At 37.5% G+C, this 24,758-nt stretch overlaps 1 protein-coding gene across 2 annotated transcripts in view; it reads right to left on the reverse strand.

Annotated features, from left to right (window-relative positions):
- adamts17 (ADAM metallopeptidase with thrombospondin type 1 motif, 17) overlaps positions 1–24,758 on the reverse strand; it is a 136,893-nt gene that overhangs the window by 3,014 nt on the left and 109,121 nt on the right. For both annotated transcript variants that reach the window (XM_060884164.1, XM_060884156.1), the window contains 4 exons: positions 17,943–18,078; positions 14,428–14,632; positions 11,965–12,117; positions 935–1,112 (listed from right to left, as the gene is read on the reverse strand). In XM_060884164.1, coding sequence (XP_060740147.1) covers positions 935–1,112; positions 11,965–12,117; positions 14,428–14,632; positions 17,943–18,078 — 672 coding nt within the window. The remainder of the gene's footprint in view (positions 1–934; positions 1,113–11,964; positions 12,118–14,427; positions 14,633–17,942; positions 18,079–24,758) is intronic.

A 24,758-nucleotide genomic window follows, 5' to 3' on the forward strand; every position in this document is an offset into this window, starting at 1 on the left:
CTGATAATACTTTTGACAAAATTAAAATCTTTAATTTATTAAACAACACAACATTATATTTTTAACAGCTCCTAGTTAGATTTAATGGTGTAGGATGTTCAAAAGGAAGTTTGTTTCTGTTATCACTTATGTTAAAGCATAAACAATCTGTCCTTGAAGTCTCTCTCTCTCTCTCTCTCTCTCTCTCTCTCTCTCTTACACACACACACACACACACACACACATACACACACACACACAAAAGACAGCTTGTGAGAAACCTGAAAGCTTAAACTCCACTTTCATGCTCTGGGAATCTTTACAAAGCTCTGTGACTGTTACAAAACACTGATATTCGAGACGCTTTTCTAAAATTTTAACACATCAACAATCATATGCTCTTCTTTATTAAACAAAAAACTTTTTTGGTAAAGCTGTTTATTATTAATCTTAAATTATGTGGCACATCTTCCATACAAGCCCCTGTGCATGAGCTGTTTCCAAGTTCCTGTGTAACATTTTCATATAAACCTCAGTCACGTCAAAGCCAGTAAGTAATAGAAACACCTCCATTGACTTTACAAGGATTAAATGATACGATGAGACATTATATACAGCAAAATAATCATCAGGAAGTGAAGCTGATTAGTTTCTAATAACAGTAATAACAATCTGAGGAAAACATCTCAGGGCAGGGAATGACCTTCACTTCACTTACTTTCTTTTTTTTTCCCTCTTTTTTTTTTTATAAAAGGAACTGTACATACACATTATATGGATTTTCCATATTTGTTATCAACAATTAAGCTAATCCCTGCACAAAGGAGTTAATATTCATAAATATTCATCAGACATTAAGGTCTCTGGGTGGTTGAAGACAAAGCATTTTAAAGGTTAAAGTGGGTGGAATCTGGTCTTTACAAATTGAACTACAATATAGAAAGTGTTTTTTTACCCAGTCTTGGTGAAGTTATGGTGTTGACATTAATTCTGTCATTACATGCCCCCTGATGACACTGCCTGTATGCTGGTGGCTTTAAGACTGTGGGACAGTCACTGCCATGGCGACCAGTCACTCTATGCATGCACTGGACCACACGAGACTGAAGGCCTCGTCCACAGGATGATGAGCACTGAAAATGAAAAGACAGGTTTCCAATAAAAGAGTGTTAATTATGTATCTAACACTCTTTAACACTCTTACACAACACATTACTATGAAATCAGTTCTGACTATACAGAACAAAAAAAAAGCTAGCACTGAAATGAAAGATTTTTAGGTTATGTCCGTGCCTTCACTGCCTGATTGTGGTGTGCTACTGTACCAAAAAACCCACACCATAGTGGTAGGAAATCTTTGTTCCAAGGGAACTCATATTGAACCCATGTGAAGGTTTGCATACTTTAAAAAACATAAGCTGAGAATGCAAAAAAAATGTTATGCTGGCATGTAGAATTTTTATAGAAATTGTAAAATGTGTCTTTGCTGTTGGGTTACTATTTAACAAACGTCTCTTGAATAATGCATCATTGAATTGGCTCTGAGAGACACAGGATATAAAATGTCAGAATGAGTGTGCTTGTCAAAGCTTGTGCTCAACTCCCCACTGATGCTTTATTCACATGCAAGATATTAGCTAAACTCAATCAGCTTATTCCATTACATTCTAAAACACATGCACATCCATAGACCTGGAACAGATTCCATTAATCTTACATCTTGGCAGATCTAAACAAAGATGAACAATTAATACATAATAAGCCAATTAAATTTTGATCCAATAGAGTTTGCTGGCTTTTTGCAAATGCATTAAACATTCACTAAGGGCCTTAAACTGCAGCCTAATTAATTTTGTCAATTAAATATCCATTCCCCATCCATCAAAATCACACAGTGTGACCTTGGAGAGTTGAAATAAACATAGTAAAGAATGTAAAAATATTAAAAGCCCGCTGATTAAACTGAATGTATTCATGAGCTGAAAAGAAGTTAGGGTCTAGGGACCCAGCACTGAGGCTTATTATATTGTGTCAATCAGATATAAAAAAACTGAAGACCCAATTATGTCCAAACACAGACATTTATGTTTATCCACATGACGCAGAATATAATAGAAATACATAGCTGAGAAACAAACAGTTTGATCTTTCTAGAAGCAGAAACATATACAATTAACAATTTTATGCAACATGTTATCTGGTTAACCAAACCGGATAAAATCTGCACCTTCATAATTAATAACGTTTAATTAGTATTCACTCTTGAAGGCTATGACTCCATGTTTAGCATGTTTACCTCCAGAGTTTGGGTTTTGACTCCCACCTCCACCCTTTTTGTGCACAGAACTTTCCCCATGGATTGAGGGTTTCTTCTGGATACTCCGATTTCCCCATTCCAAAGACGTGTTGTAGGCTGAATGGAATCATTAAATTGTCTGTAATGTGTGAATAAGTTTGTGTGCAATTGTGCCATGTAATGGGTTGGCACCCCATCCCCCCACCGCATGCACCAGGACCGCGTGCACAGGTTCCCTGTTACCCAGTGTAGGATAATGGTACAATAAAGAATAGATTGATGGACAGTTAGGACCTCATAACACAAACCTAGTCTAGCAGGACAATACCCCTGTGCAAATAGCAAGATCCATAAAGACATGGATTGCTGATGTTGGTGTGAAAGATCTCAAGTGACCTGACCTCAACCCCAATGAACACTTTTGGCACAAACTGAAATAGTACCTTGAGCACCAGGGCTTCTTGTCCAACATCAGTGCTCAACCAAACTACTGCTATAATTGCTGAATGCACACAAATCCTGACAATTCCAAAACTTATATGTAAGACTCCCTGGAAAAATGGAGGCTGTTAAAAAAGCAAAAGGTGACCAGGGCAATATGGCCCATGGTTTTGGAAAGAGATGTTCAGCAAGCACATCTGTTGTGATGGTCAGGTGTTCACATACTTCTGGCTGTATAATGTACCATTGCAAGCCCACAGTTTATGGTACGGTTTCTCATTTTTATTGATAATGCTTGCTGATGCTCGCACACTCAATTAAAGATAGTGCTTAAACTCCATAAAGATGCTTTATAAAGTTAGTTGAACTGTATTAAAATCCTCTCTGCACATATACATAATAATGGACTCCACAGAGTTCAGTCTGGATAATAGTGACTTGTACAGCCAAACTACAGAGAATACTCTACAAACACAGATTGTTCATTTGAGCGGTGACACATAATCTGTATAATCTGAACAAATCCATTTGTAAATGTGCATGTCCCCACACAATCTTCATTCTTCTCCATGGAATACTTCCACTTTTACAAGCCGCAGAGGGCCAGTCAGACTCAATTCAGCATGCTACAGTAGGTGTGTGTTTCTCTCCCCTGATATAAAAAATACAGGGAACAGTAAGACTCGAGCAAGCCAGCTTAAAGGCTGCAGTGTGAGAGTGTAGAGCACAGACATACTTTTCAATACGTTTATAAGCAGAAGTGGCATGGCATAAAATATAAAATGACTGTTCCATTGAACAAAACCATGTATGAAGCTTGGGATCAATTTTTGAAAGCTAAAAACTGCAATTGTGGTACAATATACATTAATGCTTCGAACTTTCCTGAGCTATCAGTTAGGAGGAATCCAAGAGGGTTTGGAAATGCTGTACAAGACAAATGCTGTGAATTAAACAGCAGGTATTGCCCTATACTGGGGTTGGCAAACAGTGGCCCCTGAGGCAAATCCGGTTGTTCTTATAAGATTGTTTGGCCTGCTGTGAAACTGCTAATTTTCTCTTTTCTGACCTGTTTGTCTGCTTACATTTGTAATGGAGAGTGAGGTTTTGTATGTGAAATCACACTCATTCCCCTAAATGGATATTGTCATGTACTCTGCTAATGTGTAACCTATGGCTCCAGAATTCATTCATGAATGAATTGATTCAGGGAACATATATAATAATATAAGAAAAATTATATACAAAATATGTCATTTAAATGAACATTTCCTCATTTCTTATAAGACTACTACTACAGCCAAAATGTTACCAGCACCATGCATCAAGAGGAATTATTTCAGCTGCTCTGGGTGTCACACATGGACACACTAAACTTCTCCAACAGTTTCACCCATGCTTCAGTAAATAATGTCACCTGGGTGCTATAAATGTGAATCAGATTAGTCCTTTGCCAAAACCTTATTAATAATACCATTAACCATTAATAATATTCTCACACTGACCATACTTTCAACACAGTACTGTTTGATTTTAGAGTACAGAGTTTTAGAAGAATAATTGCTAATTATCCAACTATCCAGAGTGATCCAGAGAAGCAAGACTTCCCTTTCAACTTTGGTTCCTCTGAAGATGTCTTCCTCATACTGTATATCTCAGGGATATTTCTCTGTAATACTGTTGCCTCCTTGCTTTCTTCTTAGGTGTCTAAACCTTTATTTGGATTTCAGTAAAGTTGCTTTGAGTTAATACATGTTGTTAGCGATTTAAATCGGTGTAGTTGTTTATCGTTTTGATCCCACCTAATTAACAATGACATGGAACGTTCATACTGTTTAGATTGGCAGGTCTAACAAGCATGCTTTAAGCTTTACAACAAAATGTTAACACTCTTTTGATGTGAGCGTTTTGATAGTATTGTGGTAATGGTAAGTAAATTATATTTATTGTTTGAAAACTGTTAAATGGTAAGCTATTTAGGGCTGACCCATTACATGGTACAAAGCCATTTTTGCCAATAAACAGCACTGAAGAACCCAGGCACAAGAGTCTGCAATATTTAATTGCAGACTCTTGTTTTGAACAATGCACAGACTAGAAAAATAGCACAAATTGGCTGATTGGTGTGACACAATTTTGCTGGCAGAATTTAACCAAATTCAACCTCCCATCCAGTTGACAAATGTAGCATCTAATTTTGTTATCTGTTGCCAGCACTCACAATGTGTTTCACAAAATTAAACAAAATCTGCATTCCAAAAAAAGGATCATCCATGAAGAGAAGTGAATGCATGCAATATGCCGCAAAGAGAGCAGAGCCACACCAATTCTTATTCTTAACTTGTTCAACCATGATCAGAATCATCTGTTTATTATAAACTGCTATCAATATTCATTTGTTCATTCATCTGTCTTCATGATTCAGATTCATTGATTCAGAGCTTATCCCATAAAAACTAGGAAGGAGATGGGAATACGATCTCAGATGAGATGCCAGTCATTCATACACTCATTCCCTTCTAGTAACAATTAAGCAAAGACAATCCACCTACAGGAAAGTTTCTGGAGGTGAGAGGAAACTGTTCACGATCGAACTGGAAACCCCGGAGCTGTAATTCAACCAGCTTTTTAATGCAATGCAAAAGCAGACCCCTTCCATACCTGTCTGAGTGATGATGTAAAGATAGAATAAGGCTTTGCCCAGGAAGGGAGCCTGAGGTTGACTGGGTTCTTCAATGTATATAGCAAAATGTACAATGAAGCTGTAGTAGCACTTTGTGTGGTATGAATGGGATCTTTACTATGTACAGTAAAAGTAGTGGAGAGGAAACTGACGGCCAAATTTATGACCACCAAAAGATAGAGTCCCACCCTCTTCCATGACGTATTGTCAAAACTATTCACCTCTCTGCTGATCCAGCAATAGTCCAGTTTAGCTACAAAAAGCTAAAATGACACCTACATGACTTCCCTTCTTCCATTTCCTCACTCCCAACCAACAGAAATATCAATCAAAAGTGTGAACCAGATCTCAGCATGCTAACTTAATCTCTCCAGTCTCACTGACCTGAAACCACAGCCTTTACCTTAATGTGAAATGAGAGCCCCGTCCCTACTGACCTTGCCGGGTCTCTGGTCGCTGTCTGCACCTCCTCCATCTGCGGTGGATAAAAACTGAACCATACCCCAGTGCTCACAGCACCGGAGGAATATAATCCTCCTTTTCTGAGTTTCCTCACTCTGAGCTGTGTTTGGAAAGTATAGCTGTAACCACAAGCAGGACAAACCCAAGGCTCCCGCTGGCCTTTAGCCCTAAACTCTGCTCATAAAAGCTTATATTAAACTATTCTCCCAAAGGCAAATAGTGATGGAATGTCTCAAAACTTTACCATGGACAGGAACATGGTGCTTGATCTCAGTTTATTGTTTTTTTATTGAAAATGCCAAAGGGTTATAAATGAAAGCTCACATTTCTATAAGTTAATCCATAATATAGCTTCATAAACATACACTGGTACATACACATAAACCTCAAATTTAGCCCAAATAATGATGGGATAAATAACTACAGAAAGGAATGAGGAAAAAGTTGCCAACATCAATACACCCTTGGTGGCTCTAAATGCCTTGATTTAATCTAATATAAAATATAATACTTAATGTGCCACTGATTTAACTAGTGTGGCATACAGTTGTGTGGTATGGCTCATTACTGTAATAATAAAAACAATAAGTTATATAAGAGGTGAACACAGCAGTTAGCAGCTTATTAGAGTTTTATTGAGTGTTTTTTATATTCTTACCTTATAGTGTAGGTGTTACTTAGTTCACCATAATAATAGCCTGCATATTTCCTGCTTCTGCAAAAGCGTAGGCTAAGTAATGCCTAGCAGTGCTATAAATAATCGTCATAAATAGTCACTACACAAGACATACTGTATACAAACAAAAACTCATACATTTAATCTCTTATTTGCTAATATTCAGTTCACAGCTCCAGGTTGTTCTGCGATCCAGAGTACTGAGTACAGATGTCATGCAAAACAAGTTGATTACGAAGACAAATGACAATGATTCTGATGACATTAAAATGGTAATGCTTTGACATTAAAGCATTGGTAATGCTTTACATACACCTCACATGCATTTGTGAAAACAGTAGTTATGAAGAACAAGCGAATAAGATAAGGTAAAAATATAAGAACAATAAGTAAAATGTTGTTACCGATGATGATGACGATGATGATGATGATGATGATGATGATGATTATGATTATTATTATTATTATTTTTTTTATTATTATTATTATTATTATTGTAGATCACATTATAATAGAACATTATAATAATAAGTGTGACAATTATTATTATAACCTGAATTACTACTAAAAATGTGTATCATACATGCTGGGTTTGTGTTGAATGCGCGAACATTTCAACACTATGTATTTTGCATGTTTTGTATGTGCTAGTTGCATGACATTACTTTTATCAAGTTGCATTGCATTACTTTTATCAAGAAAACATAAAGAATAGGAATGACTGAAGCTGACAGCAGTAATCAAGTTAAACATCATATGAAGCAGTGGAACAAGCCATGCGTATGCTTTTATTCCAGTTTTCCATGAGTATCATTACCATACGATCCCTCTGCTAGGCAAGAACAAAGCGAATAGAAACATCATAATTGGAGTCACTGCTTATCTTGAAGACAATGAAATGAACTGAAAGTGAATGAACTAAAAGTGAGCTGTGAGCACAGCGGATAAATGCTTGGCAGCTTATCTTTCAAACTATCTTTACATTTTCTTTATAGAAGAATGCTTTGAATGAAAAAATAACCATAGTTTGTAGTTAGGAAATAAAAAATAAAATAATATTACTATATTAGGATTTTATCATTTCGAGTTTAGATTTTTCCCTGACAAATTATCAACAAAATATGAACATTTTTCTAAGCTATAAATAATCCAAATGTATACTGATTGTCACAATTACAAAAAACATTTCCATGTAATAATGTATTAGCAATATACTAGACTTCCATTAGACAATTTAGTTAATTTCAATGTTTGCTATCTTCTCATTCATACATACCGTATTTTCCGGACTATAAGCCGCAACTTTTTTCCCTCGCTTTGAACCTTGTGGCTTAAACAATGACGCGGCTAATATATGGATTTTTCCTGATTTTTCAATTTTTTTTTCAAAAAAACACATTCTGTGATGTGCTCAGTTTTTTGGCAGAATGAAGCTTTCATTAGACCAATGAAATTGCCAAACGGGTTAACTCTGACAGCGATGGAGATGACTTCAGTGGTTTCAGTGCACAGGAGGAGGAAGATAGTGACCATTGACTTTCTTGGTAGGCTACTGTTTACTGATATTTTTTTATTTTTTTGTGACAAGCTGTGTTTCGTTAAAGCCTATTTATTTTTGTGACAAGCTGTGTTTCGTTAAAGCCTGTGTAAAGTTAAAGGTAGGCCAATGAGCAGAAAGGGGCGGGTCTTGTCAATATGGGTGGAGAGAGTGTTCAGTGTGCATGTGTGACATTAGCAGAAAGCGGTTTTAACATTGACATGGAGGATAAAAACAAAGAAAGAAAGCAAAGAAAGGCTTACGATAAGGCCAGAAGTAGGACCCGTGTTAGTATAGGATCAGCTTTCCAGCGCTGGAGAGAACTGAAGGAACGGGAAGTTGGCCGCATATTCACAGATTGGAGTTTCCCGAGTCAATAACTCCTGAGCTAAACGTTGTTACTACACAAATAACACCTCTTTTCTATCGTAGTAATGTAGAGAGGCTACAACTGTGTTTTGCTAGTAACAGTGTTTAGCGTTTCTTCGCTTTCTTTCTTTGTTTTTATGCTCTATGTCAATGTTAAAACCGCTTTCTGCTAATGTCACACATGCGCACTGAACACTCTCTCCGCCGCATATTGACAAGACCCTACCTTTAATTTGTTTCTATGTACCTGTAGGCACCTGTGGCTTATAGACATGTGCGGCTTATTTATGTTCAAAATAATATATATATTTTTTTTAATTCAGTGGGTGAGGCTTATATTCAGGTCTGCTCAGTAGTCTGGAAATTACGGTAATATTGGTTTTTATATTTTTATTTTTAAATTGTATTTTGCTTTTATGTTTCATTATAATATTAAACAGTAAATAAAGAAAACTTACTTAGGTCCACATTTCCTATACATGATTTTATTTAATGGCAAGCCTATTTTTTTGTGGTTGTGAGTCTTTTTTTTTGGTTGTGACTCTATATATCTGTCTCAAACAACTTAATTTTGACTCTTTCTAAAAAGTAAAAACATAAATACATTTTGATAGATTTTTCCCATCTCAGTTTTGCACTAAATTAGAATTTTGAAGTAATATGAGGTTGTGTCTAAGTGTCTTGGCTAAAACGTGCATCACTTTGACGTTAAGACACACCAATAATATAAATAAGTTGCTATTTATGTGGTCCTGTTTTCTTCCTGAATGGAAGCTCACACATACGAGCCAATGAAGGCACAGTGCCTTTTCAACATCCATTATTCAGCATGTTTTTTTTTAAGACAGGTGAAGTTAATAATTTCACCTAAATGCAATTAATACTTTCACCTAAATGCAGAGAGGTAATACTTCAGCATTCAGGCATAATAATAAAAGAAAAGGCATCACAGGAAGAATATACAACCATGCACAACATGTAATGAACAGGGCATCAGGATATTTTTTTTACTTTGAAATAAAAGAATGTTTTTAGTAAACAAACCCAAAAAAATCTTAAAACTGTATATGCCATAAAGACTTATTGTCCAGAAAAAATACTTCTCTAGGAATTAACCTTGTCATCATGGCAGGTACCAGCATTACAGTCATCCCAGATAAAAACTGCATAGCTTTATCTTTGACAGTGCTAACAGAATAAGAAGCCTCATCATACGTAAAGTCTCTCTACATGCCCATCTGTGTGTGTTCTCCTCATGCAAATACAGCAAATCTAATCTGGAAAGTGGCCTCAGCTTTCAGAGCCTGTGTGCAAAGAACACAGGCTGCCTAGATGCCTAGGATTCAATTTTTTTGCCACTAACATCACTATAAACACAGGAGCTATCACTCTCTCTTATTGATGTGCACAATTTTTAGATTAGCACATCCGTTCTAAGCGTGTGTATAACAATGGTTAGCTAATGCATAGATAAGGCTTTCTTTCTTTCCATAGTGCTGGATTCTGGTGCCATTTCCTTCCCAGGGAGGCAACGCACATGGACCTGGTCATGTACATGATGTCAAAGACCATACCACCTTCTTGTATTGCTATATGGTCCAGTTCTTTGTAAAGCACCAGCAAACATCTACACCTACAAGCCCACTGTAGGTGCTTTTAGCAGTAGACAGCGGTCAGCATGGTCACTCGGATTGTTCTATGCTTACGCAGCCTTATACACAGCAAGCTATGATGTACAGTGTGTACTGACATCTTTCTATCATAGCCAGCATTTGCATTAGCTTTTACAGCTATTTGTCCTGCTGTAGCTCTTCTGTGAGACTGAACCAGATGGGCTAGTCTGTACTCCCCACACATTAATGAGCACTGGGCACCTATGACCTGACACACATGTTGTCCTTCACTGGACCACTTTTGGCAGGTAATAACAGCTGTATACTGGAAACGCTCCACAAGACCTGCTGTTTTGGCGATGCCCTGACAAAGTCATATAGCTATCACGTCATCATTTGTCCCTTGTCAGAGTTGCTCAGATCCTTATGGTTGGCCATTTTCTGCTTCCAACACATCAACTTGAGGACTTCCTGTTCATATATGTCCTAAGTTCCACTGTAGTGGGATCAACGTTATTCACTTCACCTCACGTCAATAGTTTTATTGTTAATGTTCTCACTCACTCTCTCACTCATTTTCTACCGCTTATCCGAACTACCTCGGGTCACGGGGAGCCTGTGCCTATCTCAGGCGTCATAGGGCATCAAGGCAGGATACACCCTGGACGGAGTGCCAACCCATCTCAGGGTACACACACACTCTCATTCACTCACGCAATCACACACTACAGACAATTTTCCAGAGAAAACAATCAACCTACCATACATGTCTTTGGACCGGGGGAGGAAACTGGAGTACCCGGAGGAAACCCCCAAGGCACGGGGAGAACATGCAAACTCCACACACACAAGGTGGAGGCGGGAATCGGACCCCCAACCCTGGAGGTGTGAGGCGAACGTGCTAACCACTAAGCCACCGTGCCCCCCTATTGTTAATGTTAATTACCAAAATTTCCAATCTATAAGAAAATGGTACAGGTAAACATAAAAATATTTGTTTAACTACTCAGGCTTACAAAGAGTGGCATCAAGCAATACAGTATGCTGATATTGTCAGTGATCTGGGGATAAAACAGACCCAAATGCAGGATAGTGCAAAATAAACTGGATTTATTAACTAAAAAACACGAAACAGCAACAAGGACTCGGCAAAACATGACATGACAAGACGACATAGGACGGGACAAAAGACGACAAGGAATAGTCATGACAATTAATACATGAGGAACAGGTAAGGTGGGAGGAAGAGACAAGGGCAGGGTTGACATGTGAACACAGAACATAAACAAAAGCACGTGGCCAAAATCTGGGCTGGAACCTGACAGATATTGTTTATTTTTAGAAAAAAAGTGATTCAAGATTAAAGATGGCTGTTTGTGACTGTCTGTGTATAAGTCACAAGTCTGTGTATAATAGAATAGACAGCTTTACAGAAATCCGGATGTAGAATTAGATCCCTTCTAAGACACACACAGGTGATCTGGGCACATAACAAAGTCTCGATATGAAAAAGAAACCTTTAGAAGTACAGAGGAAAAGGATCCTCTTCTGTACAACACCAGATAATGGGATTTTGATCATTACATAACAGGGCTGTACAGAGGAAAGGCAAACAGTACTAAAAATCTTGATGTGGTATAAAGTCAGTGTGTGATAATTTAAGCGTATTTTACTTATAGCTACATTATACTGTAGCTACATAATTTTCAGGAAAACACTAAATGATATCTATCAAATACCAAAGGATACCAAACAAATGGCAAAAAAGCTAATTTTAGCAGACTATCTATATCTGGGGTAAGGGGAAAATTGAAGTTCAATAAAAAAATCTAATAAAGATGCAGCTAATTACATGTATCTGTGTGTGTGTGCGTGTGTGTGTGTGTGTGTGCGTGCGTGTGTGTGTACCTTGGACCAGTCTCCTGTCTTCCACTCATAGCATTTTGAGTAATCCTCACATGGCTCCTGGTGGGTGGGACGGGTGGCAGGGTCACAAAGCCCCTGAGGATTTGTGCATGTCACTGTCCTTTTCCTGATGCCCCGCCCACAATTAGATGAACACTGGAGGGATGAGATGGGAGAAAGAAAATGAAAAGAGAGTAGAGAAAAGAGCAGGTGGAGGTATAGGGAAAACAAGGAAGAATAAAGGAAAACAAAACAGACTTGTTAAATGCCACCCCCTGTGGAGACCTATTAACTAGTTTCTCCAATGAAAGAAGCTTTTGTTAATGAAGTGGATAAAACACAACATCCTGGATACAGATTAAAAAAGGGAGGGGGGAGAGAGAGAGAGAGAGAGAGAGAGAGAGAGAGAGAGAGAGAGAGAGAGAGAGAGAGAGAAAGAGAGAGAGAAGCAAAAACAACCACAGTGCCCTCTAAAGGCTAAGCTAAAGCATCGCGGTTACATATATCACATATAAGCCTTACATACCTATATGGACAGCTACCGTATACACTTACTGTACACTTTAATAACGATAGGCTGATTTGAGTGTTTTAGAAACTGCTGAGCTAATGGTTTTGAACTGACATAAACGCCACTGTAATTCAAATGACCACTTTATACAACCATGGTGAGCATAAAAGCATCTCAGAAGGAATAACACACCAAACCTTGAGTCCGCTACAACGGACTACATCGGATTGCACTCCTGTCAGCCATTGTAAAAAGATGCATCCGCATGATTTGTATGAACTGTGCTGCTGCCACATGATTGTCTGATTAGATGATTGCATGAGTCAACAGCTGTTCTAAATAAAGTGGACGGTAAGTGTAGGTCACTTTGCAGGGATAAAATTATAAAACTCAAGCCCATCTGTTGCTCAACACAGTTTCTCATCCTCCTTTACTCCATACATTCTTGGAAAGACACTGTCAATGGAACGTGTGTGTGGAGTTGAAATAAGCGTATTAGGTTTAGCTGTATTGTTGAGGTACTGGGGCTCTGTATTCTTGGTGGCCACTGTTTTATAAATAACCAATCTTGTTCGATGTTTGGTTAGAGACCACAGCTCATTTTTCCTATTCACATTTTTAATCATCACCCAGCCATCATCTAGGTAATCTAGTTTCCGCCTTGATTTAAAAAATAATTAAAGATAACTGCGATATTATATCTCAGAATTCTGACTTTAAATCTCAGAATTGTGACTTTATATCTCAGAATTCTGACTTTTTTCCTTGCAATTCTTGTATTTTTTCTTAAATGCACCATATATTTCTTTATTCTGATATAAATTCTCCCAGTTACTCATTGTGATCTTGTTGTATGGTCATGCATAACATTACAGAGTATTATATTCGTTGTGGTTTCACAAATAGAGAGACAAAGTGTAGCCTTTGTGTTATATACGCGTCGACGTAGATGACCGCAAAAGACAGATCCACACTTTGTCCATCTAAAAGTTGTATTTATTGGTGGACAGATTCTCTGTTTGTAATAATCCCAGACATCCAACATTTCTGGTGTACCCACCAACAATCATGTTGACGTTCTGATGCCTGAAGCTGTTGGGGTATAAAATATGGCACTTCTGCATCATCGGGTTTGTTGCGTCTACAACACAACTGATTCCTTTGTAACGTTCTTTTAAGAGTCCGGAGAAGAATTGCAAGAAAAAAGTCAGAGATATTGAGATATAAAGTCAGAGATTCAAAGTTGCATTTATCTTTATTACTTTTTAAAACAAGGCAGAAACAAGCTCCCATATTCACCAATGTCAGTCTCTGACCACAAAACCACTGCTTGCTGGATTGAGACACCAACCAATCTTTTCAGTTTTTTATTTAAAAAAAAAACCCTAGCAACACTTGCTAAGCCTAGTGCGGGAGCTACACAAACTGTATATAAATTAAGCTTTAGACTGTGCCAACTCAGCTATCTTTAAGATTATTACTTGTCACAATGTATGAGATGATCCTAGTGAACTCTATAACAGACTAAGAAATAAAGTGTTCACCATGTCAAATAATACTCTGAAGATCCTCTATCAATAGAAAAAATAAATTACTTCGTTTGGCTTATGTCACCAATCATAATGCTTTACTGGGTTTGCAGCTATGAAGTACATATTTGTACATACATGACTGTTGTTCATCTTTTATTTCTTTCCCTGCCACATCCCCATTTGCCCTGCCGTGCTACAACTGTGAGAGTCTTTCTGCCCATTCAATCAAACAGTCTTTTAAATTCCATGTTTCATTTATGTTTCATCCTGTGCCAACCTCCTATTGCCACCCTCCTATTGGTGGCTCTTAGGTGAGTGAAGTAGCTGTGGTCACACTCCTTCACACTTCTTATGCACATGCTTTCGGTGAACTTGGTATGTTACATCGCAGTGTCTGCAGAAAACGGAAGGACATTTTCAAACCTGGCTCCACTCCGAGGCATCCCACGCAGTGAGACAGTGGCGTCCCTCGCAGTGTTGAATGCTCTCCGGCTTTACACCGAGGCAGTACAGATCTCGTGTCGTGAGGAACGAGCCGTTCTGGAGTTGATAAACACAGCCAACCTCACGCTGCTGTACACCTTTTTCACACGTCACTGAACAATCACCCCAGTCACCTGCTACCCATCTGAGAGAGAGAGAGAGAGAGAGAGAGAGAGAGAGAGAGAGAGAGAGAGAGAGAGAGAAAGAAAGAAAGAAAGAAAGAAAGAAAGAAAGAAAGAAAGAAAAAGAGAGAGAGAAAAAAAATGGAGATAGTCAGAAAAAGACAATTATTTTCACATAGCAAGGATACAGTGTATTCATGCAGAATCAAAAGCAATTTCTTTTTAAGAAAACAACATTGATCATGATGACAGCGTCCACCCAGTGTGATATGACACAGCCCGTTATCTTTCCATTGTCACAGGCTGGTTTATGGTGAAAGTATGATTTAACATGCAGTAAATGTCCAAGTGTCCATCAGAAAATAAAAACAATACTGTTATCACTTTTATAATAACCTCAACAGGGACGCCACAACTAGGACCAAAGAAACATCTTGAAGCTACAAGAAGCTCTTATTTCTCCTAGTGTTTGACGCTGTAATAACTCTAAAGCCAATTTAAAGCATATAACAGGACTGCACTGCACATTTTTCCTGTTCTTATTGTTTTAAGATTTTATATAATCAAGCATTTCTGGTAGCTCATTTCCTCCCCTTACATAAAGCTCTTTTTTGTACATCGCTTGCAAGCAAAGCTTTAAATGTTTGACAAAAGGAAGACACAGTGAATAGAGACAAGGTAACAAGACAAATGAGTCATAATATCTGTAATGGCTGGCTGACAGTTTTCACAGGTGGCTCTTCTTGTTACTTCACACTTTATTCCCATTCATGTTACTGTACCTCGATCCCGTGAGAATGCTTAAATGGCATTTGGCTAGATGTTCAGTGTATGTAATTCAACAGGGGAACACGTGGCTAGACAGCTACATTGATTTTGGCTTTTCTGTTGCAGTTCTTGATGCTTCTGGTAGCTCATATTTTCCTGCTCTTAATTGCTGTTTTTCATGTCTGAATTCCACATTACTCAGGCTTTAAATGTTTGATGAACATTTAGATATGCTCTGTAACTTAATACTGTTTTGAACACATTCATGCTAAGCACCGCACATGCTTGGGAAATCCTAATAGCTTAATGACCTAATGGCTTGCTAATAAAATATAACAAAACTTGGGCATCTGCTTAAATAATTAGTTCATTTAATTTGACGCATGCACAGTTACTTAATGGCAAAGTGGTTTAGTGACTAGTTATGCTAGCTATCTTGAACAATAATCAGCTGGTTAGCTGACTACCTAGCATTAGGTAATAAAATTAATCAACTGCCTTGCACTAGCTGATTCATGCCATAAACCACAGTTAGTGCCAACTAGCTGGCCTTATTACTAGCTGTTATGTAACTCAAAATATTCTCCATTTACGGTATCCTTTAGGCTAGAAAATCAAAACAAGACATATTATTAATGTGAGATGATGAGTAGGGAATAAGCCTTCTGAAGTGTTAATTCTGGATAAATCAATACGCCTGCGCATCTGCATATTGTTTCACACTTATTTGTTGATTAGCTCATCTGCCATTTTTATGGGAGAAAAAGATGAATGATGTTTTGGTGTATTTTTGATGATAACCTTTAGCTCCGTACTCTACTGTCATATGCTGAGTTCCTATGCAAATTATGTAAAGTTTGGCAGGTCTGCTTATTCTTAATAAGGTGCACCAGTGCATACTACTAACTAAATATGTTTTATTTAAAAGTTTTACTATTTCAAACAGTGGTTAGACAGATACATACAGTACCTGCAGTATAATCTACAACGGTAATATGATTTTTTTAAGAACATGATAAATGGTAACACCATCTGTTAGGAAGCATATATTACAAGTTCAACAATGAGGACTTAACTGTAAATCACAAATCCATTTTTTCCAGACACATTGGTCCAATAAAAGACACGTGTAACGACCCTAGTACGCTTTGGGAGCTCATTTCAGCAAGAGCAGATGATTCAATAACGTCTTCAGACTGAATCGAGATACAAATGGACCTTAGTATTATTATTTCTGAATAATAATGAGAACACATCTCTTATCCTTTCTTTTTCATAAGTACTCTCAATGAAGAGCTTATGAGAACAGAGCTGCTATGTGTTATGCTTGGACTGAGTTTCATTTGAGTTCTGTTCACAAAGCTCTGGAATGTTATCCGCCTCAGCCATATTGTCTCATAAGTGTCTCTCCAAATCAGGATAGACTTGGCATGGAAAGCTCTACCATTCATATACTGTACATCTCTACAGTTGGACATAATTCACATCCACAGCTGTATGTGCTCTCCAATAAAAACAGCACACCAACTAATTTGCACAGTCTTCATTTCTATCGTTCAACAATACATCATCCTGATATTGTCAGGGCTCAATTTACATAAAGGATATACAGATTCATACAATAGATTCAGAGTCCAAAAGATTCAGTCTACTAGCAAAAACTGCTATTAATTTATTCAGTGATCAAAAACTGATGTAGCCTCTCTGTTTACCAGGACTAACCAAGGACGCAGTCAGGCTTTTTACCTGTCATCAGCAAGAAAAGAGACAAATCCCAATCCCAATCCCAAACAAAGTGGCATACAGTAAGCTCTCTGCATGTCAGTCCTGTGAAGGAGGCATTGATGGAGGTGTAACTTCTCTGCCTGTTAGACCCTTGGACGGCCTCTCTGTCAGTCTCTACAATGAGGCATGGCTTTATTGGTTCTCAGTCCCAACCAAGGAGATATAGTATCTCTGTCTACAAGTTCCAAACAAAGTGGCTTAGCCTCTCTCCATATCAGTCCAGTAGTTGAGGCATGTCATCTTTGTCTGACTGTTTGTTAATCCCCTGGTAAGGCATGGAGAGCCGGTAAGGAAGCACAGCCTCTCTGCCTGTCTCTGCCAAGGTATGGTTTCTCTGCTTCTTAGTTCCAACCAAGGAAGCATGATTTCTGTGATTATCAGTGTGAACCAAGTTGGTGTGACCTGTCTGTCAGTCAGTCTCAACTAAGAAGGCATGGCCTCTCTGCTTGTCAATACCAACCATGGTGGCATGGACTCTCTGCCTGTCATTCCCTAGCAAAGCAGCATATACTATTGCCTGTCAGTCCTGGTTAAAGAGCCAAGGTCGCTCTGACTCTAAGTCCTAATCAAGGAGTCATGGACCATGTCTGTAAGTTACTATAAAGAAGGTATGATCACTCTGCCTGTCAGTTCTTATAAAGGAAGAATGGGATTTCTGCCTGTCAGTCACAACCAAGGATGCATAGCCTTTCTGTCTCTGTCTATCACACTAAGAGAAGAAATACATCTACTCCTACGCCTTCTATCATGCCATTCACTAGGCAATTACTGTACACTCACCTGTATTGGCACGGATGAGAGTTGCATGGACGGACTTGGGGTGCAGGGCGGTTCTCTGGGTGACAGAAGCTCTCATTCACCAGTGTCATGGACTTATTAACCATCCTCATGCAGGAAACCACTGTCTTTCTTTCCCCTGGTAAAAAAAACACATATAAAAGTGAATGAACCAGTTAAACCCAATCAGCTTTGTAGACAGCTGAAGCAACCAACAATAAAACTTAGGGAAAAATCAAGTAGATCATAATGGACCTGACTAAAGACAATTTGTCTTCCTGTTATTTCTTTGACCTTTAAAGGTTGGACCATGATTTGCATAAACTGCAATATATTAGTAGTGTATATGCACAAACAAGGGAGCACTTTTCTTTCCAAACATTTGATGTTGTAATAAACGGCCCAAAATTTAGACATTAAAAACTCTGTGTCCTTATAGTTTTAGTGTATTGCATGTTAGAGACGCTTTAAATGCTTGATGGAAGATCTTATGTTGGTATCTAAGCAAATCTAATTGGATTTCTATCTAATCTATTAGGATTTCTCAGAGCTGACTATTTACAAATGAATCAGGGATGTATTGAGAAATAAACTTCTTATACATGCAACACTCCACCACTATCACAATCTCCATCAATTATAAGCAACCATATTATCAAGGTCAACCCAGCTCATGTTTCTGATTATAAAGTACTAGAATTTGCATTGCATGAACTTTCTTATTTGCTTATTAAGGCCATGACATCAACAACAATTAACAGACAAGGTAACAGATTAAGATAACACAATGAAACATCTGACAAGCTCAGGTAACAAAAAATACAGTTATGTTGATGCCTGTTAGGCCTAATGCCTTGATTGATTTGAGATAATTATTCTATCCTTATCGTTGGGATATGCAGATGGATAATCACCTGGCCAGTGTTTATGGTATGTAGAATAGCACAGAATATTTAGCTTGCTGTAATGGACACTACTACAAATTGTTATACATGATTTAATCATTTAAGATGAATTCCATGTGATTTTTGCTTACTCTTAATCAATGTGACTGTTTTTCTGGGTCCTACTGCCTCTGCACTTAGGCATTATCTATATGTCTTAATAGTGTCCTTTGTATATATTCTTCATTGAAAAAGTCAACTGTTTCACAAAGAGGGGTGCCTCTTTGTGTGCAGTAAACCATCTCGTTCATTATTCCCTGGCTCTTGGCCTCCTGATTCTTCAGCCATCTTACTTCTGATGAAGCAAAATCATTTGTATTATAATCTAGAAAGATTTATAACAATGTTTCACTGAAGACAGCATAGTCCTCATGAAACTGACTCTGGAAAAAAGAAAGACCGACTGGAATGTTAGATGCAAATAATGCAAGGTAATAACACACGTGTCCCAATGTCTGTAATGGCTGGCTAAGAGTTTTCACAGGTGGCTCTTCTTATTTCACACTCCGTCATTGCCTTTCATGCAAGTTACTTTACCTCGATCCTGTGAGAATTATTAAATGCCATTTGGCTAGACACTCAATGTGTGTAATTCAACAGGGGAACACATGGCTAGACACCAACTCTTTTAAAAAAACATGCTAAATAGTAACACTATCCTCCAGACATACAGAATACTAGCTAAGCAAAACATAGCTCCAAATCTAGCCTTCTAGTAATTACTTACTGCACCTTTAATGGTCAAAAAATAGATTCTTTGTCACATCTACACTAATTCTGTCCCAAGGGAGCCACCGATATATGCACACTGTAGTGTCTTGTTTTTAGCTACATTCCCCTTCAAAGCCAGGCCAAGCAAAGCCAATTATTTGTTTTTGCTACACTCTGAAGACATGGGTTTGATAAACCAACATGAAGACCAGAGAGCCATTTATAACAGAAAACCAAGCTATTCTGAGACTGAGGAAAGAGGGAAATTCGATCAGAGCCATTGCACAAACCAAGCAAAACAACAACAGCTGATCATAGTCCAAGCCGTGAGGAAAACTCCCTAAAAAGGCAGGGTTGACAGAATCCTAATTCACTATTTGAAAAAGACCTTATAGAGAAATTGTGACAATTAATATAGATAAAGGTTATACTATTAGATGCAAACCACTCAAGACCAGTAAAAATCAGAGGACAGACTGGAAGTCACAAGTAAATACAGAAATGAGACACAAAAATTCTGAATCACCAGGCGATGGGCCAAAGTTTGGCAAAAGAAAGGATCTGCTGATGACTGAAAACATTTGATGATGATTGAAACATCATCGGTCAAGCATGGTAATAGTGGAATTTAATCTATATTGATGATGTAACTCCTGATGGTAGCAGCTGAATGAATTGAAAAGTTTACAGAAGCATTCCGTCTGCCAATTAATGCAGCAAGACAATGACTCAAAACACACTGCCCACACAACACAGGACTTTATCATGGGAAAAAAGTAGAAGGTTTTAGACTTAACCCAATTGAGCAGCATTTTACCTCCTGAAAAAGAGACTGAAGGGTAAATCTTCCCAAAATAAACAACGTAAAAAAGCAAGTCACTGGTTTGATGTTGATGTAACTGCATATTTAGTGTTTTTTAATTTGAATTCTTAGTTGCTGCAAATATCAGAACAAGAAAGCTGAAGTTCTGATTTATTGTCATTTTTATTCTTTGAGCGCAAATCCAAATGTCAAACCCATGTCTGTCTGTCTGTCTGTCTGTCTGTCTGTCTATCTATCTATCTATCTATCTATTGTATCTATCTATCTATCTATCTATACATACATACATACATACATACATACATACATACATGCATGCATACATATACTGTACCATGAATCAGTTTTTAAAAGTTTGAAATGTAGAGCAAGGGGTTTGAATAAAAATGTCTGTAAGAGGAATAGATAGATAGATAGATAGATAGATAGATAGACAGACAGACAGACAGACAGACAGACAGATAGATAGATAGATAGATAGATAGATAGATAGATAGATGGATGGATGGATGGATGGATGGATGGATGGATGGATGGATGGATGGATGGATGGGTGTGTAAAATAAAATTCTAATTTAATTGAAAGAAGTAAAGTATGGAAGGACGTAAAAAAACTATACAATTAAATTTAAATGAATTTTAAAGAATGGGGGAAGAAAAAACAGGGAAGGAGGGAGAAAGAGAAGAAGAAATTAAGGAAGTTTTAAATTAAATTCAAATTAAATTCAAAAAATGAGGGAAGAAGAGATGGGGAGGGAAATAGAAAGGACGCGTTAAAAGAATTTGAAATTGAATTCAAGGGAGGAAAGAGGGAAGGGAGGATTGTGAGATGAAGAAAGTGTTACATGAATTTTACATTAGATTCACAGAACTAAGGAAGTCAGGAAAGAAAGAAAAATGCAAGTGTAAAATGAAAATCAAATTACATGCAAAAGTGTATATAAACAGATGGACATGGACAAGGGCACCCAGTGGGCATCAAGTTATTTAAAAAATGATTTATCAGTCCTTCAGATTTCAGCTGTAAACAAGAATCAATTTAACAATCGATGATAATGTTGATATTTAATGTACCTCATCATTGCTGAAAATGTGTTTCATTAGTCAACTAAAGTGAGACAATGGTCAATTGTCAAGATGTGTCTGGTCAGTCCATGCTCACTAGCAATAAACACTAGTATTCTTGAGCTGTGTGTTTGAACTGATGTTTTTTTTTAGCCTGATATTTTTAGAACAGGACTTTGCTTTAAACCATTAAGGAAGTGCATGAACAGGACCATGGACACATAGGTTAAATGCATTCAGACCCATTTATCTTTCAAAGCTAATAATCGAATCTCATACCCACTTACATATCTGTTCCTTCCAGTGGCTCAATAACAATCACTAGATGAGGTGTGCTATTGCACCCAGTATACAATAGCTATGAATCTGGAACTTTTTTTCTCAGAGTCAGGGTTCATAACTGACCTGGAGTTCCTCACTTTGGTAGTGATACTGTAGCTTTCCCAACCTTTAACAGTGTATAAAAATATGTGTACAAAAACAAATGCATGCACTTATTTGCAATTAAACAACTTGGGTGTTTCATTTATAATAAATAGAAGACTGGAAGTTAGATGGATTATTGAAAAATATACAAAGTTACTTGAAAGACCGGATGCTTTGGACGTTCTTTGTCCAATGCTGTCAGATCATAGACTTCTGTGCGGTTCCATGGGAAACGTTTTCCACCCATGGGGGTCAGTCCAATAGAATGATTGAGTGACATGTCTTTTCAGAGTGACTGTCTGCTGCATTGTGCAGCATCTCTGTATGAAAAGCCTTTTGCTATTCTTGATACAAAAAACTTAAATAACGAAATCAGTGCAGAGAGTAAAATATTTCCTAAGCAGTTTATCATCTCTAATAATAGAAAGTAGGAATGTAGCCTATTGTGGATCAGGCCTCCTACAGTATGTCTTTTTTCTTAATTGAAAGATGGCAGACTTTTTACTTGTACCATGTGTTTTCTTGTTTACAGTGTGTTTATGTGTCTGCCCTTGTCTAATTCCTTCCTGCCTCAGGACACCCGTTCGTCATGTGTCTAATTGTCTTCCCTTCAATTATTTTTGTCTTCGTGGTTGCCAATTCTGGTCTCTTTCTTGTTTTTTGAGTTTTGGTTTTCTTTTCTTTTCCCCATAGAGTTTCCCGGTTTTTGTGTTGTGTTATTTATGTAATAAATCATGTTTGTTTTAGCTATCCTCGTGTTTGGGTCTGAATTTAACACGAAGACAACCCCGTTTACTGACACTTTAATTGATTTCTGGGTCACAGCCTAAGGGATGTAAGAATCTAGGAACTTCAGGGGGATGTGATAGCCTAGTGGTTAATATGTGGGATTACCAATTTATGAACTCCAATTGTAATAGTTACCCGGTTACAGGAAAAAAAAAAACATCATTCAGACCTTCATGAGCAACAGAGATGAATGACTTGAGTCATGGAGTACATAGGAAGAAAAGGTATGGGGAAAAGGTATGGGGATGAAGCTTGTTCATCAAAAAAGAATCAGGACCTCTGCTGTAGTCACAGTTAAGTAAATTTTATTGTAAATGCTCAGTATTTAAATGCAAATGTGAGTCACCTCTGATAAAGTGGTAATTTATATTGTTTATAAGTTTGCAGAGAAGCTCGCTGAGGTCTCTGTCGTGGAGCTGTCAAAGGACCAAAGAAGGGTGGCCTACTGCATTATTGGCAATTTTGGATTATGCTATATTGGGGACCCAGTAATCTTCACAGACTACTGGGACCTTACCAAGACTTGCTGATCATCTACTAATCTGGTTTAAGACTTTTGAATTATTTGGTATATTTTCATGTTTTATCTCTCATGTTTTTGCTTATTAACACAGATATAAGGTACCATCAACATATCATTGTTTATGGTGCAACACTTTGTATTTGTTGGGTTTGAGTTGGTTTGTTGGTTTATGTTTGATGTATGAGGCTGGGGAATTTGCAGAAAGTCTTGGGTTATATCAATATGATGTTTGTTTCTCTCCCTTACTGAGACTCTTGAAGCTATTTTGAAATCAAACTTTGGAAAAACTGAATCCCCTTGGTTTCTTTTGTATAGTCAAAAAAGGGGGCATGATGGTTACATAATAATGCCTCGTGAGACTGTAAATTTTGAAATACCTCCTAGAACTTGTAGGTCCAGCCTCCATTCTCCTTGTACCTTGATCCTTATGACCACATTTAGGAACTCAGACTTTGATGATTTTTTAGGTCAGAGGCTGAGGGATGTAGGATCAAAGAATTAAAGGTCACAGTGAGGCAGAAAAAAAATATATTATAGACTAAAATCAGGCAGTTACCTAAAAATGGTAAGCTAGAACTAGGGCAGGAGGACCTCTGCTGGAAGGGAGGTGCATTGTGTTATATACTCTAGCTAGCAGCAAACATCCCTATTACACTTTTTTGTGTCCTTTGACTGTATGGGCTAGCCACAAAGGATAATCCAATCAAACCCAGGATCAAACCCAGTCTGTGAGAGTGTGGGATCCTGCTCCTAGACTGCTAGGGACAAATATCCCTGTTACACAGTTATAGAAAAATAAAAACAAATTGTCTAGTAAAGATTCTAAGGGACCAGAATCTTAGTGAATCAATACCAAGGTGGGATTGTGTTTCAGTGATGAACTCTGAAAAAGTGCATCTTTTTCAATAATTGTTATTGAACCACTGGAAGGAACAGATGTGTAAGTGCGTGTAAGAATTGATTAGTAGCTTTGTGAAGGAAAATTAACCCAAAAGCACTAAACCTGTGCATCACATGTTCTGCCAAGCATTTACTCTGTGGTTTATAGCAAAGCCCTGTTGAATAAAAAAACATTTGCAACTACCAGACCAAACACACAGCAAGGACTGCTGGATGTTCATTTCTATTTTTTGTTTACAAACTGCCCAAAAACATGACTATCATCCTTCAGAAATAGTAAAAAAAAAATCTGTTGATTCCAATTACATTGGTCCCATCAGGGTGATTTACACAATAGAGGGAATTATATGGTACAAACCGTAATATTCTAAATAGGAGGTAAAAGAACAGAGTAAGATAATGCATAGAGCTGTAACTACAGTAACAATCAAATAATGGTAATAAGGAAGAAACTAAATATCTAGCTTAATACTACCAATAAAATACCAATAAATGTGCCAAAATTATATCACTTGATTATGAGGACACCAAACATATATAAGGTCTCAAACCACTGTTCCACTCCTTCCATTGGCCATTCCCTTTAATAGTACAATGTTTCAGTCAGTTTGAAGTGAGAAAGTACAGATTTAGGTGCC

Source organism: Tachysurus vachellii, chromosome 1 (assembly GCF_030014155.1).
Source record: "Tachysurus vachellii isolate PV-2020 chromosome 1, HZAU_Pvac_v1, whole genome shotgun sequence".
NCBI classification, from domain to species: Eukaryota; Metazoa; Chordata; class Actinopteri; order Siluriformes; family Bagridae; genus Tachysurus; species Tachysurus vachellii.